The 19,479-nt window shown below is 36.7% G+C and overlaps 2 protein-coding genes and 1 non-coding gene across 3 annotated transcripts; 2 read left to right on the forward strand and 1 right to left on the reverse strand.

The window, feature by feature from the left end:
* Positions 1-2,480: 2,480 nt before the first annotated feature.
* Positions 2,481-6,116, reverse strand: ABCI17 (non-intrinsic ABC protein 3). The gene is given in 5 exon segments (XM_089162023.1): positions 2,481-3,293; positions 3,561-3,748; positions 5,229-5,319; positions 5,321-5,562; positions 5,649-6,116. Coding segments are annotated over 5 exon segments (789 nt in total). The 5' UTR covers positions 5,662-6,116; the 3' UTR covers positions 2,481-3,038.
* Positions 6,117-10,086: 3,970 nt separating this feature from the next.
* Positions 10,087-15,455, forward strand: LOC149009626 (zinc finger BED domain-containing protein RICESLEEPER 2-like). Its single transcript, XM_089160334.1, has 5 exons — positions 10,087-10,334; positions 11,836-13,312; positions 13,408-13,726; positions 13,818-13,886; positions 14,988-15,455. The coding sequence occupies exons 2-5, from the start codon at positions 11,837-11,839 to the stop codon at positions 14,996-14,998; spliced, it is 1,875 nt and encodes a 624-aa protein (XP_089016460.1). The 5' UTR covers positions 10,087-10,334; position 11,836; the 3' UTR covers positions 14,999-15,455.
* A 656-nt stretch (positions 15,456-16,111) lies between these two features.
* Positions 16,112-16,183, forward strand: TRNAE-UUC (transfer RNA glutamic acid (anticodon UUC)). The gene has a single exon. It is a non-coding gene; the product is annotated as a tRNA-Glu (tRNA).
* Positions 16,184-19,479: the final 3,296 nt, after the last annotated feature.

Genomic DNA, 19,479 nt, shown 5'->3' on the forward strand with positions numbered 1-19,479 from the left:
GAAAAATTATACAATAATCAATTAACAATTTTCATTTTTGAAAATTGAAATCCCTCATATTTTCGCTATGGAACATTAATTTTTTTGTTTTAAATACTATTTGTAGTCATAATCATCTTAAAAACTCGATATGGGTTTGGGAGTTGGGACAGGTGGAGTCATATTTTATTTGCAATCAGTTCTCCACAGAACATTGAAGTATACCTGTCATATTCGTATCAGATCCACAAATATCCAATTCTTCTTAATTGTTTTTAGTTGATCTCAATATTCGACCTCTCTCTCTATCAATGGCAGCTATTTATTTTTCTTGATTTTAGTCATCCGTAGGCCCCAGGCAGAATTGAATTTTTGATCTGTTCATTGAGAGGAATCAGTTTTTGCCAGCTTAGCTATTTCCGCCCTAAAATTAGACAGACTCTCCTCCGTCCCCAAAATCAGGGATGGAGGATCGGTCGGGTCGGGCCACGCTTGCACCATTAAATCTAGCCTTCAGAATTGGTATTGAATTTCACAGTATTTGATGGGCCTTGTTGATGGGCTGAACACCATGTGGCCCATTTCTTAAACTTTTTCTTGACCCATCTCTTAAACGGAAACTGGAAACTAGGAGAAAGAACCCATCAATTCACAGTCCACATGGAAATAGCTTTTCACGACACACTTATGATTAGATCTCGAAAGCAGTGCGGGGTTTAAGCCTAAGGCAATGCAGAATTAGTGCAAATAGAACAACCATACAAAACAATAATGGATCGATTTTTTTTTTTTTAGATCAAAAGACCTAAAAACAAACTACACTATATCATAAAATAAGTTGCATGGTCCACCCGTAGGATCTCCTCACACTCCATAAGAAGTTTTGACCTTCCAAATCATTCCTGCAGAACATCTGGGCTGATTTTTTTTATGATCCTCCTCATTAAAAAGATTCATTTTCTTCATAAAAAATAGGAGTTAGAACAATTAAAGATTTATTTTCGATTCATCCCTGTTGTTGAATACCTCATTCAAGAATTTCTTTTGGATCCAATCCATAAGAATCAATAGAAAAGGCAAATCCCTTATGATACACCAGATCCGGCTTGGCTATTGAAAACCTAAATAAATAAAATAAAATATTAAAATAATTATAAGTAAATCTAATGGTAATCCAATTGAGAATTTTTTTGTTTGATAAATATACCAGTGGATTTTTTTTGGGGTACAAAGCAGGGTCATAGACCTAAGAAAAAATTAAATAGACCCTTGCGTAAGATCAACACTAATGATCTCCCTCAAATCCTCAGGGGATTCAGAAAGAACACTGATGATTGTTGAGCAAGGAGCCCCATCTTCAACATCAAAATAGTTGCTTTATTGACTTCTCGCACAACATGCTTGAAGTGGAAACACCCACACAACCCCACCACATCCTGAATACTTCTAACCACCCTCACGACCACTCCTTGAACTCGAGCATTTGGTTCAAGGAGACCCACTGCCTTGACCGAGTCAGTCTCTACATTACACGGCTAAGTACCTAAACTTTCCACCAAACAAACTCCTCCAAAATCACTAATAGTTTGGCCTCCACCACCGAGTTAGCTTGAATCCTCTCAAAAACATCAATTCGCTATCTCGGATAACCCCACCAACCTGGTCACTTCCTCTCTTCCCAAACGTCGGATCCACATTGCATTTGAAGGGGAGTACATGAGGACTCCCACTTGGCTACACTCCTTCGCCAATGACTTCCTTGCACTTGCAAACGGCATGGCTCCCAAGCCTTCCTCACTAAAACACAAAGACCATCAATGGCACCTTTCCCATCAGGTTATGCTTGTACGTTTATAGGGAAAAGTCATTCTTTGAGGTTACAAGGAATTGATAGAGAGACTTTAAAGATTTGAGTCTAAGATATATGAATATAACTTGAACAAAGAAATGTATATCTAATTGGCAAACGATGGTTACAATGCCAATCTTTCAGTAAAAACTTACCCATTAAAATTCTACTACTAAGACATGGTGTTCTTTTTCTTCTTTTCCTTGAGGTTAGATACATCACGTAAAATACTCATAATGCCAGTCTCGCAAAATTGCACACTAGCACCTTTCTCAAGATGGATTATTGTCTCATCATCTAGTACATGGTGTACAATTTTTGTCTAATTTTCCCCAATGTCTCATCATCTAGTACATGGTGTACAATCTGTGTACTAATTTTCCCCAAGTTTTTATCCAAAACTGCAAAATGATTCTCCTCCCAAGATTCAAATTATTATGGTATTAGTGCACTAAACAAGAAGAAGACTAATCTTGATTGGGCCAGAGGCTTCCTAGTGAAAGAGATAGGAAAATTTCATGAAGTATTTTTGATTCTTCACTCATGTGACTAGAGCTGGAAATTTCTATGCTAACTTCTTAGCTAGCTAAAGGAGCTAAGAAACTTGAACTATCTAAAGTTTGGTTGGTGAAGGTGGCTTCACCCGCTACCTTGCATTATAAATATTTCTCTTATCTCATTCAGAAACTTTGTTTTGGATAGCATTTATAAATCGCATTTTGATTGAAGAAAAATTAGTATATCTTCAATATAATGTATAACCTGCATCTCTTCTGTTTTCATCTTTCCGCTAATACCCCTCTTATAAAGTATGAAACTTTATACAAGTAATTAATACTCTTCCAGCACATATCTCTACTAAAACCTTATAACCCTATTTTTGTGCCTGCCCTCATATCTTCATCTTAAAAGTTAATTAGTGCGAGGGTAATCTTGTCATTTGATATGGATAATGCAAATGATATACTTGATCACTTTTTTTCTTTCTTTTTCCATTGATCAAACACAAAATTTTAAGAATAAAACAAGAGATCGAACAACTAACAAGGTTACAATCTTTGTTGCAACGGATTTGGTTACAAGAATTTCTTCACTTGACGATGCATATGGATGCCAAGAAGTATAAGACCTCCAAGTTCATTTTAAATTACAAGCTCATATATTGCAGTAATAGCAGTAGTATTTATCCTTGAAGATGAATAGAAACACACTAAGAACTGAGTTCCAAGAACCTTTGAGCCATAGGGTGTTTGGCTTCAGAGAGTTTATCGGGCTTTAGAAGTTCAACAATCTCTCCACTAACAAGGAGGCACACCAAATCAGCGATCCTTTGGATCTGTTTGATGCTGTGAGAAACCATCACAACAGTCAAATTCCTGCTCTTCTTCAACCTCACGATGGCGTCTTCTATATTCTGAGTTGATATTGGATCCAGAGCACTTGTTGGTTCATCCAACAACAAGACCTTCAAGTTAAAGTTCAAATCAACTGTGTCAGACATCAATCATTTTTAGTGCAGCCGTGGATGCTTGATCATGTATTATAGAGCTCAACCTGTGTTGCGAACTGTCAAGATCTCAACCGAGAATTCAGGTCAAGATTTCGATCTCGATTGTCCATTTCTCAAAAAATGTAAAAAACACTTTTGAAAATGGACGGTCGAGATTGAAATCTCAATCGGCATCTCGGTCTCAACCATTCGCTACACCCAAGCAATTTTAATATATAATACCTCTGGCTCGTTAGCTAGGGTCCTTGCTAGTGAGACTCTTTGAGCTTGACCAACAGATAAGTCATTTCCGCTTTTAGAGGCAAAGGAAGAGTCCAAGTCTGCAAGGTTGAGCAGCTTCTCCACCTCCGTATCACTTAGCTTCTTACCTCTCAATTGTGGTCCGTAACGAACGTTATCTGCAACTGTGCCTGAGGGAATATAAAAGTTGTCATTTATGAGTACAAATCATGTTTCTTATATTCTAGGGAAAATCTTAGGACACATTAAGATAATTGGCAAAAACTGTATTCTAAAAATATATCAAATTGGTAGAGGCATCTCAAAATTTCTGTTAAATTTGCACAATGATACACTCAGTTAACAAATTCTTTTTTTGAGCTATGCAAAGCTCAAACAACCACTTAGAGGAACACGACCAAAAGCTCGGGCCTAAAACCGAGGAGGCTTTCCGTGCTAGAAGATCAGCTACATCATTTGATCCTCTAGAGCTAGATCTTAATCTAAATCCTAAGAATCCTCGATCTCTTATGACTTTACAATATTGCTCCTACAAAGATAGGAATCCTAAATTTTAGCATATTTTTTTTTCTTCTTGAGTTCTTCTTTCATTTGTTATTTTATATTTTTATAATATAAGATATAAAATAATACAAGTAAGGGTGTTTCATGTTAAAGGGTGAGAATTATAGTATATACTATTAGGGAGAGTCGAACCTATGACTTATTGACTTCTTCACTAAAAGGATTTTATCATCACTAGCTGAGTAATCTTTTGATATTAATTTTCTTTATATTATATTTCAAAAATGAAGAAGTCAAATCTAATGCACAAGATTCCATAACTTAGTGGTTATAAAGGCTGCATTTTGAAATTTTGTATTTGTTGTATAACAACTATGTAGTTTATTAAAATCTAAGGTCTAACTGTTATTTTTTTAGTTGAACTACTACATCATTTTATATAAATAATTTAATTACTAAAATGAGTATAAGTTCAAAATTTTAAATCTAAATGAATCTAATCCATCAATGAATTAATCCATCAATGTATCATGCCTTTGGAATGAGGTTTTTCCTAGACCACATGTAAATTTTACAATCTTACATGTGCATAGAGTAGGTCTAACTAACCTACATAGTTGATATATAATTAATCATTTCAATAAATAATAAAAAATAAAAACCTTTAGAAAAGATGCTCAATAATTGAAACGGTCTAATCAACCAAAGATTTTTAACATTTTAACCTGCATTATGTTAGTAAATATTAATACATTAGTGGAATTTATGTGATTCATTTTGTATTGCTAGTGATACTAAAATTTCTATTCCTACACCCCTAAAAAAAAAAAACTTAGATTTCTACATTATACAGTAAAATCTCAAACTCTTCAAAAATTAGTTCTGGTTTATCAAATTGCCCACATCTATGGTAATCTATGAATCTATCACCCAATTACTTAAATTTTATATTTATTATATTTTCTCACTTTCAAGCATCTTTTGCTTTTCACCGAAAGAACAAGTTAGTTATGATTCCAGTGTCACACGGTAAGGTGGAGACGTGTCGGTAAGAAGCAAAATCCTTAGCTTCCTAAAAAAAGATTCCATTTTGGGTCAATAGAGTGGAGTACGTGTGAGCCAACTGACATGGAACATGGAACGTACCTTCGAAGAGAACCGGGAGCTGAAAAAGCATGCCGACCTTACGGCGAAGCGTGAGCACTTCCAACTCACATATGTCTTTTCCGTCAAGGAAAAACAGTTTTCGCCGGCGGTTCCCAAAGCCGATTCAAAGCTCTTAGCATCGTTGATTTACCGCTACCACTTGGTCCAATCACTCCTACGATCATTCCTTTTGGTATATCTACACTCACTCCGTGCAGTATCGGCACTCCCGTGTCCGATACTCTGGTCAATCCTTGGATCCGAAGTTTCGCTTTCGTTTCTGTTTCTGCTTCGCCGTCCTCGTCTACTACCAGCAGATGCTCTCGAATATCTCCTGCAAAAAACATAAATGTCTAAGCGTACGTCAACAGAAAAACATATAGAGAGAGAGAGAGAAGAGTATTGGTTTTGGAAAATTACCAGCGGATCCCATCGGTTATGGAAGTTGGATGTTGGAGTTGCAGATCAGAAGATGTAAGATATGGAAAAAGGTTTGTGACTCTACGAAGACTTAAATTGTTGATTTTGCGCGTGAGAGAGATATGGTTACTGGGGAGATTGATGACTAAGGAAGGGCAAGAGATGAGAAAAGTAGTGATCTGCACCAGTGAGCATAACTCCTGGATATCACCGTTTTCTCGAATCTGTCGTCTCTGAAAAAGTATAATAGGGAGGAACAATATAAAAACGATTCTGTTCAGCTGACGAGAGAGAGATTGTGACACTGTTGATGGTGAAGCACTCCCAATTTATTATTCGCATCGTGCTAATCGTACACGGAGGAGAATTTGGGAAAAGAAAAGGAAAAGAGAGAGAAATCTAATTCTTTTTTAAGATTCAAGTTCAACACAACTTGAATGAATGAATGAATGAATGAATGAATGAATGAAGGAAGTTTTTTCTTCTTACGAAAAAAAAAGAGAATGAATGGGGGGTTTTGACGGTTTGTCGTTACTTTGTTGAAGGGAAAGCCGTGTTGATTTCCGAATCTCGATTGTCGAGTAGAAAAGTAAATTAAAGAAAGGACCTACGGGCCTACGGCCCCGTATGGCCATGTACTTGTTGAGGGTGAGAAGCAAAAGTCACGGCAGTGGATGAGAGTTTGACAGGTGTTTGCTTGTCTGATCATACTAGGGTAGGTATTTTCTGAGGGAGGCAAACATCGCTCTAAACTCGCGGCCGTCACTCATTGGACATGTATATGTGTCTGATCAATAGAGAGATTATTTACTAACAAATTTTTTGGGTGATAAGATTTTAATCTTGTCCCTAAACGGTTGATAAGCTGTACTAGTTGGCATTATACATGCTTTATAAGTAAGTTGTCTTCATGACTTTTTACCTATTCTATTCTAGGATTCAATCACAACCAACTAGATCTGCTATGCGACACTTGTGGCATAAGTCGCTTCCGCATTTGGGATACAGAAGTTAAGCAAGTAAGCCTTCCTCAGTAGAATCCAAGTCAATGCTCCAGATGACACGTGATGTGTGTTTTCACTTTCCACTATAAGGAAGGTACGATCGTGATCGTGATCGTGGCCACCACATATATATATTATATATATATATAATTTTGATACTACAAGTAAAAGACATGTGATGTTTATGGGCCACACCGTTAGGTACCGGTAACCGGTGTCAGTCCCACATTTAAAATGATTAGAGGGAAACCCATGGAGTGAGTGAGTAACATGCCTGGTGACACTTCATGCAGTCTAGTGGGATTATAAAATAAAATTATGAGGGAGAAAAATCTGCATCTTTTCTGTAAAGTGGACTTGAGACTTGAGAGATCTCTCAATGGGAATTGAAGGGAGCAGTCCGTTTGATAAGTCATCACAATTCCAACCATTTTTAAAAATAAAATTGTCCACAGTTTGGGATGCTCTACCTAAGTTACTGAAGGGCAAGAGACATCGGGTGGGAACCCCCTGGCACCAAAGGATCCAACCAAATGTAAGTAGAAGAGCCATCACCTATCTTTCTAAAGCTTCTTTCCTTCAGTAATGGCACAACACCCTTTAAACTACTCCAAATATAGGATCTTGTTTTTTTAGGACTTTGGGTTCAAAGAAAGAAGAAAGGGGGAAATATTTCCCTTATTGAGGACGTTGCTCCCAAGAGAATCTGGCTCATAGAATAAACGCCAAGCAGTTTTTGGCTGTTTTGGCCAAAAGGGGACCAATATCAGGTCCATTTCCTTGTCAGAAATGGACCTGATAAATTTCTGCCAAAATGGCGGAGTTTTGGTGGGAGGCTTTTATTGAAGCCTAGGTCCCTGCTTGAGAGGAAAGGCATGCTTTATCCCAGGTAACGAGAGAATTATTGGAGCCTATCTATGAAAGTTGATAAAATAAATTAAAACTAGAACTCCCAATAGACCCCACGTGAACTCCTTAACGTATGATTGAGAGTTATGAGAGAAATACGTCTTTAACGTGACGAATAAAAGATCCCGACTCAATAATTCTCGGCCCTAAGACTACAGATATTTGTATAACATGAAATTTTGTTCTCTCTGTTTCACACAGGTAATTTAATCCCCCAAAAAAAAAAAAAAAGTCTATAGGTAATAGTTTATATATCATCCATACCCTACGTCTAGATGCTTGCGTCAGTTTAATAGGTTTAGACTAGACCATATGTTCCCTAGATATCCCTTTGTCATATTTTGTTGTATGCAAAGTTCTAAACTACTAGATATAACCTCGTAAACTTTATATAATACAAATTTACAACATCTAAGTGTGGTTGTTTACAGAAAGAAAGAAAAAAATCTCCAGAACGGTTAGCTCACATTGGAGGATATTACATACTGTCTTTACCAACTGACCAACCTTACATTGGTATATCAAATCATGAAACTTGGTATGTGTATCCTCTTAGATGCCTTCTCATCTGTTTTGATAGTCGAAAATTGGGGAAAATGAAGTGTTACGGAAAGAGAAGAGAAGTTTTCAACCATCAAACTTTTGCAATGATTAGTTTTGTGTCTAGTTAATGAAGATTTTATTGATGAAAAACTTACCATATTCAAACTCATAATTTCATATGATCTACAAAATAAGGGTAATAAGTAATACCATCATTTACTCTAAGATATTAGACTAACATAATAACATGACCCTCATCTCCTATAAAAACAAAGGTAAGGGTCTTTTCATCTATATACTTTAACATGAAATTTATACATTCCTTCTCTTAGTAACTTGTGCATAGCCGTGTACCATGCATAGTGCACATAAGTTATATTCTTTTAGTTTTATAACTAAAATTTCTCCATAAGTACTCTTATACATTCCTTCTTCACCCGTACTCAAAAAAGAGGAAGATATTTGCTAACAAAAAAAAAAAATATATAGATATAAAATTTTATTTATTTACATTAGCCTTAGTTTTGCTAACTATATTTTTTTCCCTTTTAAAAAAATGAAGATATTTGCCAACAAAAAAAAATATATATAGATATCAAATTTAATTTATTTACATGAGCCTTATTTTTTCTAACTAGATATTTTTTTCCCTTTAATATTCATTTTTTTCTTTATATATTTTCATTGCTTCTGCTCATCCTTGTGGCATGTGACACGCATAGAAAAAAACATATGCTAAAGGCATGCAACTCTTAACTTGTTGCAAGAAAGGCGTTGGAGTCAATGTACTATCTATATATACGATTAGAATTCTCTTCCTTTGCCTCTTGTACTACCCCATCGTTCAATTTGAAGTAGACGACTCTTCAAAATTGTGGACAAATGGATAGGGATAGTGAGAGTGATCAAAATTCACACTTACATCCAAATGTATCCTTATTGCACGAGGAAGATCCACTTGACGATGTTATGTGTTGCAGTAGCATGATTGAATTCTGTAGATATCTTCGAAAACTAGTGATCACAGAATACAAGGACTGTTATGTTTCCAAGCCACCAAATCTTCGTTACGATGCTATTAGCTATGCTAAGAACTTCGATGATAATTCACAAAAAGAAGATTTTGGAAAGAAGTGGTCAATTCTTGGTTGCAAATTAGAAGGGAGGAAAGCTCAGGTGTTTCCAATTACTTGTGATGAAACTCCTTAAATGAGGCTTCAACGATAGGTAGGAAAAATATTGAAATCAATATTGATTTTATGATTTTTGTATGAATGAGTGATCTTTCTTAATCAATCTTGATTTGTTAGAGAGGTTAGTTTATCAATTATGTATCTTATAAAATGGTTTATCATGTATTGAACTCTTTTTTTCTATATTTAAATTACTTGTAATAGCTATTCTCGAGATTTTTCGTCAAGATGCGCAAAATTAGCCTTGACAAATTTCATCGGAAAAGAAAAAAAAAAAAAAAAAAAACAATAAGTGCAATCCTTCCATTTACTTGTTTATGCTTGGAGTTTGGATATTGAAATGCGAAAAGTAAAAATAAAAAATGTAAAGAAAGCTAACTGGTTTTAAAAGTCTGAATCGGTTTTAAAATTAGCCGATTCGCGACCCGGTTTCCGATTCTCAAAACCAGGTTTGCAGCTACATTGGCTTCGCAACCTTTCGTCTTCAACCTGATGTTGAAGATACCAATACTTGATCCCCGGTCACGAAGAACAACAATTAATGTCTTTAACCTCATTTGCTGCAATTTTTTGTTTTTTGGGGGTAAAGCCTTACTGCAGTTGATTCCTAGTGTTTCTGTTAAATCTTCTTTGCTATGGTTGGAGACAACTTGTTCCGTTCAGAAGAACAGCACTGGCTTGAATTCCTAAAAGTAAATTTTGAGTTTTGCGTTGTCAGATGCGACGACCTCATCGTCTGCAAAGTTAAGAAATTTAAATTTGATCAAAAAAAGAAATTCGGTATAGGTTTTGAAATCGATAGAAACCGAATACCGCCGATGGGACCGAACCGAATTACCGTTTACCGTACCGAATACCGCCGGAAGGACAGAATCGAATAACCATGGAAACTCATTAGGGTTTACTGTTTTTGCTTTATATAGCCAAAACCCTATTTCGTTCACTTTCTCCAAGTTACTCTCAGAGTTCACGGAAATCCTCTATTTGAAGGCAAAGGTTTTTCGTCAATCGTCGAACTCCCAGTCCATCACTTGCAGGTAAAATCTCTCTCTCGCTCGAAATCACATTGCTAGATGCCAGAATATAAAGTTGTATCAGTTGGAGAGAGAAACATCAAACTGGGTTTTAGTTCTGGGGCTCACCCACCTTGTGTCTCTCTCTTTCTCCATTGGGGTAGGTTGAAGAATTACATATGCCTCACTACTTCAAGCTTCAAGCTTCGTTTACAAGGACATAGAGTCATTCTCTGTATGACTTAGTTTGAGGGCTCACCCTTGGGGGCTGTTGTCTCTCTTTCAACTTTCACTTACAAGCACATATACTCCCAGTCATTCTCTGTTCGATATATTTGTTTGGTTTCCATTCTTTTGCTTGCTGCATTCGAGTATACAATGCTTCTGTAGAGTCATGCACATACACCCCCTCCCTCGTGGAAACTCCACCTCTGTCTTCTGCTATTACGACTAAAGACCTTACTACCAAGCTAACGATGTCGCCTCCAATCAAAGGTTGATTTGTAAAGCTTCAATGATTCTACTTTAGAGTAGCACTTTGATTTGTAAAGCTTCAGTGATTCTGAAACTCTCTTTTTGATTTACTTTCACCGCACCCCCCCCCCCCCCTTGTGTCAACTCCCTTCGCTTATGCTTCTAGAGAACTTGTCCAGCTCTTTCTTATGAGGGTATCTCTAATTTGCTAAAGATAAGTTTTCCCATCTCTTACCTGCTGTATATATGTCCCCCCCCCCCCCCCTTTAACATTTATGAGGATATTGAGCTCGAGTGTGGACGTCTGTTGTGATTTGGTGAAAATTCACTTAAATGTTTTATGACAGTTATGCACATTATATATATACCCTAACAGCTTACTTAGCAATTGGACACCTTGATTTGTACATGTTACCTTTATTTACATCAAACTTTGGGCCTATTCTACCATGCAAAGTGGGGTGCACCTAATTTCAATTCCGAAGCATCTAACAACATAAATTATGGGAGGAAAATGATTTGGCTGAGGGGATTTTTTTTGGACTCCAAACATGGAAGAATCACCGTGAAACCCTTTTGGCCCTCACTGATTGTTCTTGGTGAATTTCACATCCTCTAAAGAACTAGAATCTGAATCTTCTTTTTAACTGTCTTTTTGAAAATGCATTTCAAGTAGAAGCAATGGAACCATATAGTGATTGATGAGGCTTTTTCTTTTCTTTTCTTCTTTTTTCCTTCCCACTGACCAGAGCTCCAAACAAAGCATTAGTTGAAATTATAGCCTGAATCCAATAAATCATCTTTGCTATTCATTTTAATTGTTGGTAATTAATCTAAAGCTACTTCATATTGCTGGTTTTTTTTTTTTGTGGGTTGGGGGGAGGGGGAGATTTTGCTGGGTTTTTAGGTCACAGGCTTTAATGTTGTAAGGATTAAAATTTTGTTTTTTTTCTTCCATCTATTATTATTCTATTTCCCCTTAAGGTTTTTTTATTTTTCTTTTCTACCTTGTCTCTAGGTTTATTACTTGACTTGTTTAATTCCCACTCAGAATGGAAAATGAACACGATCATGAGATGAATGGCAGTGAAAACACCCAAAAGAATAGCTCTTGTGTAAAGAAAAGAAAGATGGGGGATGAGCTTCTCAAACAGGATGATGAAGTTCTTGAAGAGGATGATGAACCGCTTGAAGAGGATGATGAACCAGTTGAAGAAGATGATGAATCTCTCGACCACCCTTTGCAAGACAGGAAGATTGACCCGGAGATATTGCATGAACATATTATAGAACTAGTTCTGAGGCGTGACTTGCCTTTACGATTCTTTGAATGTGATCAGTTTAGGATTTTGATGTCTTATCTTTGCCCAGGTCTAGATCATATTGATGCAGATACTCTAATGGGAGTTGTGGAAACCTTATATGTTAAGGAGTTTGAGAAAATTAAGGATTTCTTAAAATCATCTGTTGAGAGTGTTTCTTTGTCCATTGATGTTGGGGTAATATGGACATCAATCTCCTCTGAAGTTTATGTATCCTTCACTGCTCATTATATCGACAAGGATTGGGTTTTGCACAAGAAATTGTTGGGATTTCGCGTTGTGCCTGCTCTGCATACAAGTGAGGACATTTATAATTGTATGACAGAAGTATTGGTGGCTTGGGGCATTGAAAATAAATTGTACTCCATTACTGTGGATAATACTGAATTAAATGACGTGTTTGTTGAATATTTGAAGCACAACTTGAATATGAAGAATGCTCTTTTATGTAATGGTGAGCTTTTCCACAATCGTTCTTGTGCGCATATATTGAATTTGATTGTGCAAGATACGTTGAAGTGGATAGATGGTTCTATAAAATTGATTCGGGAAAGTGTAAAATATGTGGACTGTGCTGAAGGGGGGAAAACAAAGTTCTTGGAAAGTTGCAGGCAGGTGGGAATTTCAATCAACTCAGGATTGCATCGAGATGTGCCCACAAGGTGGGTCTCAACTTATCATATGCTTGAATCCGCATTATTTTATCAGAGAGCATTTCTCAATCTCCGTTTAATGGACAACAATTATGGGGATTGTCCCTCTACTGAAGAATGGGTAAAGATTGAAAAAATTGTCAAGTGTTTAAAGCCCTTCAAATTTGTCGCTGCTGTGCTTCAGAAGCATCCCACCTCAACTTTAAATTTTCTTAATGCCTGGAAGATCTACAAGTCTTTGTTGGAGGATATTTCATCTGAGGATTGTTTTATGAAAAAGGTTGTAGAAGACATGAAGACTAAGTATGATAAGTATTGGAGTGATAACATTCAGATTTTGGCCATTTCTATGGTCTTTGATCCTCGATACAAACTTAGTTTTGTTCAATGGGTTTTTAATAAAGTGTCTGTCAATGAGTCAAAAGAACATGAGATATTCTCCCATGTTAAAAGCAACTTGTCTCAATTTTTTCAAGCTTACCAGAACATGGTAGATGTAGGAGCCCCTTTAAACAATGATGATGGTGCGGTTGGAGTTGATTCGGATTTGGAGGTAATGGTTTAAGAGTTTCTTTTTTATGCGTGAATTTGAGCTTATTCTTGGATTTCTGGATTTTAGTTAACCAGCTTTTACTATGTTCTTTTTAGGAATTTTGCCAATATTTGAAGGAGCATAACCTTGAAGGAGGAGAGGCTTCTCAGTTGGATCAGTATCTAGAAGAACCAAGGCCCCGAGCGTGGGCAGAATTCGATGTTTTGGCCTATTGGAAGGAAGCTGAGTATCAGTATCCTGTACTGGCTCGGATGGCACGTGATATTTTGGCTATCCCATTTTCCACTGTTTTATCAGAGTTTGCTTTTTGTGAGGATGTTAGGGTTATTGATCAATGTCAAAGAAAGTTATTGGTTTCAAATGGTCGGACTCTGGCATGCCTTCGAAATTGGATGTTTGGTATAGATTTTAGAGGCAAGTTTTTTACATCATAAATGTCAAAGTTATGTTAATTTTAAGTATCTAATCCTATTGTTTTATACATAATTTCGCTCTTTCTATATAGCTGAACCAATTGACGATGCTGAGGAATTGGCTGATGCCCTAAAAGATGTGCTTACAATTGAAGCAGAAGGTAGTGATCTTAGTCCTGGCACCTGTGGTGTTCAATGAGCCTATGGTGAATCTCTAATGGTGTTCAATGAGTTACTGTTTTTCAAATCTCTAGAATAATATCTCCTGACTATCCTTGTCTACACTATTATTGTTCAGTGATTGTTTAGAGGAAATGAAGCATATATGTCTAAGAGGGACTCTAGGTGTTTTTCATCCAGTTTGGTGGAGGTCCTGGAGGCTCCCTTCTGTGTATTTCCCCTAATCAGATTTTTTGCTGTTTTTATGGATGAATTGTTGTGGTGTTTGTTAAGTTTAATTTAGATCGAACAGCTTTGGATTATGTAGTTGAGTTGTTGAGGCAAATTGGTTTGAAATGATAGGTTCGACCATTCTGTAGGTTTAATAGGATCTGTACCTTCATTGCTGAGTGGGTATATTTAGGTAGGGGCTCCCAAGATACCACTTTCAGGTTAAATAGACCAAACCAATTCCAGTGCCGTATAAAGATCTTTGGGTCACATGTATTTGAGTTACTGTTTTTTTCTTCAAATATTACTTTTGCCTATTTGATCACAGGGGTATTTTCACAATCATTGTGTTTCTGAGTTCTGGTTTGCAGGTTTTGTTCTGATACTAAATTTTTAGGGTTGTGTTTATTTTGTTGTTTGGATAGATTAAAAATGGCTCCCTTATTTCCATTTGGAAATGAATAACTTAGCATTCACGGACATATATCACTCAAATACCCTCTTTCCATGCTCGAAAAATGATAAGTCTCTACACTAGCTACAGTTCTTAATTATTTGTCACATGTGTATGAAACATGATATGATATCAGCATCCAACATATTGTACTTAATTACCATTTTACAGCAAAGTAATTGTGTATAATGAAATTGTATTTAAATCTTCAATAAGAGTTTAACATAATGCATCTCTGAAATTTGATGTGAAGAAGTGGTCCTCCTTATTTTTACATTATTCGTTTGTATTTTGATATTTCTGTAATACTTGGGGAACATATTTTCTTCTATTTCATTTGATGCTAAAGTAACATCAACCTAATTGCTTTTACTTCAACTAATTGTTAGGTTTTCTGATTGCTTTGTTATTGCAACAGCTTCGAACTAGCTACCAGGAGCGTCTGTTATGGGGAGAAAGAAGAAACATTTTGTCTTTGGGGTTGCACTCTTAACTCATCTAAGGAGAGATTTTCCTTTCTTCAATTATGCTTGTGCTTGATTTCAGACTGAAATGTAGTCAAGAACTAAACAGCAAGCAGTAGTTTTTCATACTCAAAAGTTTATCATTGTGGAATTAAATAACTCCTGCCATGATGCTCTATGCATTGAAATTTATCATTTGTAAGATGTGGCCTTTAATATCGAAGCTATTAGTTTACCTAGCCCAGCAAAATATTAGTGCTTTGGGTGGTGTTTACATTTCGCGATTCAATCCCAACTAGACTTCTAATCCTTGTTTTCCAAGCGCCTGATCCTTACTTGTTTTTGAATCCGAACATCTATATGTGCTCATGCTGAAACCAGACAAAGGTACCAATGGATTATAAAGATAAAACAGTAGGCAGAAGGCAATGTGCTTATGCTGAAACAAGAAACAGAGGCCAAAACTTCCATAGATGTTTGCCTCAAATCAAGAGAGTGACAAGGTAACAGTCCTTTAAGTAAAGAGCTCCTGCCCGGAACAGGGGGAACCGTCTTTTTCTTTTTTTGGTGGTAGTCAACTGATTTATTGAAGAGGTAAAACAAGCAAAGCCAAGCAAAGCTCTATCAGCCATGCAGTGGATACAGACCAATCTCTAACTTTCCTTAAGGAGAGAGCCATCCTCACTAGGCGATTTGCAATTACATTTGATCCTCTAGGAATATACATTGCCTCAAAACCCAAAAACTTAGAAGCAAGAAGCTGGATTGCTTGGATAATAGGAATGCAATAGAATGGATTTTTGTTGAGGCCATTGACAATTCTAATTAACTACTGATTATTTGACTCATCCTCTGATACACCATTCTGTTTTGATTCTTCTTCAGGTTTGTATTTTTTTCAACTGGTATATTGATATTGAAAGATCTCTTTGTTTCTTGACCTTAAGGCCAATGAAGTTTTAGATTCAAGTTTCTCTCGGCACATATCATTTCCCTCCCCCACGCAGTTTGTTGGATATAAGCTGATAACATTTAGAAACAAGATCTTATAACAAAAGTTAAAAATAACATCCAACCATCCATTGTCGTCCAGTGGTTAGGATATCTGGCTTTCACCCAGGAGACCCGGGTTCAATTCCCGGCAATGGAAAATTTTTAAAAATATTAAAACCCGTTTTTTAGTTTTCATTAAAGGTTATTGTTGTAATTGTGAAATATTTAATTTGTTTGCATTAACACCTAATTGTTATTTTTTTAAAATTTGATTTTTTTTTCACCTGATTCCAATTAGAACCATTGGTTCTATATGAGCCACAAGTGTTGGCTTAACAGGTGAAATGATATAGATTAAAATTTACGATCAATGGTGTGTCAGTGCAGGATTGTGCTGGGGAACAGCGCTGCTTTAGCAGCGCACCGTCTAAATTGAATGTGGGTCCAGAGAAAATCTAAGAACATTGGATGAACACTTCAGTCATCAGTTCATATTTACTTTAAATTTCAAATTGCATTTGGGTCTTTGGAGCAGCGCTGTTTTAAAGCAAAATGACAAAATCAGTCTGTGCGTGCTTCGATGCACTTGTTGAAACGTGTCCATTTTCAATTCGCAAAACGAACCATACATTTTACCAAAAAAAAAAAAAACGAACCATACGCGAGATCTAATTTTTCATTCGATTCGATTCGATTGGTTATACGTGTAAGTCATTTTTTTATGGTAAGGTACGTGTAAGCCATTCGCGTAATGGCCGAGGCGCAAACAAACCCTACCGTCTCTCCTATATAAGAACAACAAACCTACCGTCACTCTTCCTCACGAGTTCTATTGCTTCCTCCGATTAGCAGACGCTAGGGTTAGGGTTTTAGAGGTTTTCAGTTTCTAATCATGTATTTCTCCCTCTTTTTGATTCTGATGTCGTTGGTTTTGGTGGATCTCAACCAGTGACGGCTCCATTTTTGAGTCTGCAGCAGGTGCCCAATCGATGGCGTCCCGTCTGCCGCTTGGAGCCGAAACTAAATCGCCGGTGGAAGACTGCTTGAAACCCACTGTTGTTTCATGCCACAAGATCTGGCTAAATGGATCCTTCTCTGCCCATCTCTTCATTTTCTTTTCCAAATTCTATATCTTTTTGTTGATTTCCAAGTTTTTTTTTTAAATGGTTCTCGATTTGATCTTTGTTTTCCTTTTAAGTTTCAATTTTTAAAGTGTTTTCAAAACGGCGATTGTTCTAAAATTAAATCGGGTGATGGATCTACTCTTTCGATTTACTTTAGGTGTGTTCATTGATTTACTTATGATGGCCCTAATTCAGACACGGGTGCTTGGTGAATATTGAAACCAAGTCACCTTTTGCATAGAGCCTAGAGTGAAAATCAAAAGCTGCTTACACGATTGGAGAGAGCCTTTACTAATCACTGGCTTCCTTCAAATTTGCAGCAGTTACATTTAGAAATGAAAAATTCCCCAATATTTTTATTTGATTTTCATTTCATTTTCCTCTGTGCTTTAGTGTTTTGGTACATTCATTTTATAAGGTAGAGGTTTTTACAGGTGCTGATATTAATTCAAATTCCACTGCAGTATTACTGATTATTGAAAAAGCATCTAGGAAATCTGTTTATAATTTGTAGGTTGATTCTCTTTGTTCATATGCAAAATCGAAGTTGATGGTCGAATGATTCAGTAATTTCGTATTTCTGAATATCATCATCATCTATTAATTCTATTAAAAAAAACCGAAGATAAAAGAGAAAATATTCCAAAAGCGTAGTAGAATATTCAAAGTCCCGGAAGAAGTTTTGGACCGTTCAGGGTCAGACCGAGTTGAAACTTGAAACTTACCTAGGTTTCTTTGAAGGCCTCAACCGGTCGCGGGTAGCTACTTTGTTTTTGTTTTTCGTTTTTGGGTAAGTAAAAGAGGAGATTCAGGGCTTGACCCGATACAAGTATCAATGCTGTGAATTACCAATGCAAGCATTGGCATAGGTTCCACCAAATGTTTGGACTTTAGGTTTTGACCTATGTGAACATTAATTCTGTGAAACTTGAGCAGGATAGTCACGCAAAATTTTGGTCGAGATCTCGATTCCAACGGCTCGAGTTGTTTCAAATGATTGTCCTGCACAGGATTAAAGCAAAATTGTGCAAGCAATGGCCCAATCAATATCGTCTCACAAAATGTTCAGGTTACCAAAAAAAAAAAAAAACAAAATGTTCAGACTTTTGGGTTTGACTTATGCAAGTATTAACCCTGTGAATTACTAGTACAAGTACTGGCCCCACTGAGCATATTCTCACGAAATGTTTGAACCTTCGGGTTTAACATATCCAAGCATTAGCCTTGTAAACTACCATTACAATTATAGGCCCTGTCAACGTAGTTCTATCGAATGCCTGGTATAGTCAACATAAGTTGGTAGTGCTTCTACGTTTATGTTAAAGAGCACAACTGCATAGAGTGAGCTTGGGATCACAGGACAAACAAATTTGAGGTGTGCACAGTTAAGTTTCAACAAAGCCCAAGCCCACATTCCTATGACCCACGGCCCAAAAAATGAAAAGCAAACCTTACGTTATAAAACATAAGTGGACTGGAAAAAAAGATGCCATATCCCTGATGTTTGTGCAGTTTGTTCTCTTACTGAACTGCTGCTGAACATGTTTTCATCAACTGCGCTTTGAGTATGGCTGAATGGAATCAAATAGGTTCTGTGGGTCTCCTTAAAAGTTAAAAAAATAAAAAGTTGGGTTGGTGTCATGACATCTGATCTTGAACTCAATGTCCAACCGAAAAACCCTTATCGTTTTTCTTTAAGAACAGGGAGGGTAAATATGACTCCATTCTCCAACTTAATATGTTGTGGGCAATGTGAAAATCAACAACTTCACTGATTCTATTCATGGAAAATCTTGTAAATCAGCAAACCAGATCATCAGATTTGCAGCAATTTTTCAGGGTTGGATAAGCGTTAATGTGGATGGCTCTCATCGGTTGGGATCTTGATGGAAAAAATTGAGCTTTTACTTTGCTAGATCTTTGGAAATCAGAAGTCAGAACTCACTTGTGATTGAAGCCTTGGCTGTGATCGAACCTCTTCTATGTGCATCAGCATTTCATATTCCAAAGGTAATTGTTAGGATTAGCGTAGATCAATCACACACAATGTGAGTATAAAACAAGACAAACATCAAATACGGATTCTGCCCAGTATATTCACCTATACATATGCTTAGAAACTCTAAGCCATTAACTATTCATGAGCCGAAACCCAAATTATAAAGAAACTCAAAGGCCCAAAGCAACGTAGACCAGCCCCTCTACAGGCTCTAGGGGCATTGCCCCACACCCAGTCAAGACAGCCTTCTCGGACCCATTCGCTCATTGGCAATATAATGCGAAGCACGAACTGTACTCAATAGCGGGGTCAGTGTTTCACATGGGTCGA

The sequence above is a fragment of the Hakea prostrata genome, chromosome 7 (genome assembly GCF_041222555.1).
Source record: "Hakea prostrata isolate BN-2017 chromosome 7, UWA_Hpros_2, whole genome shotgun sequence".
NCBI lineage: Eukaryota > Viridiplantae > Streptophyta > Magnoliopsida > Proteales > Proteaceae > Hakea > Hakea prostrata.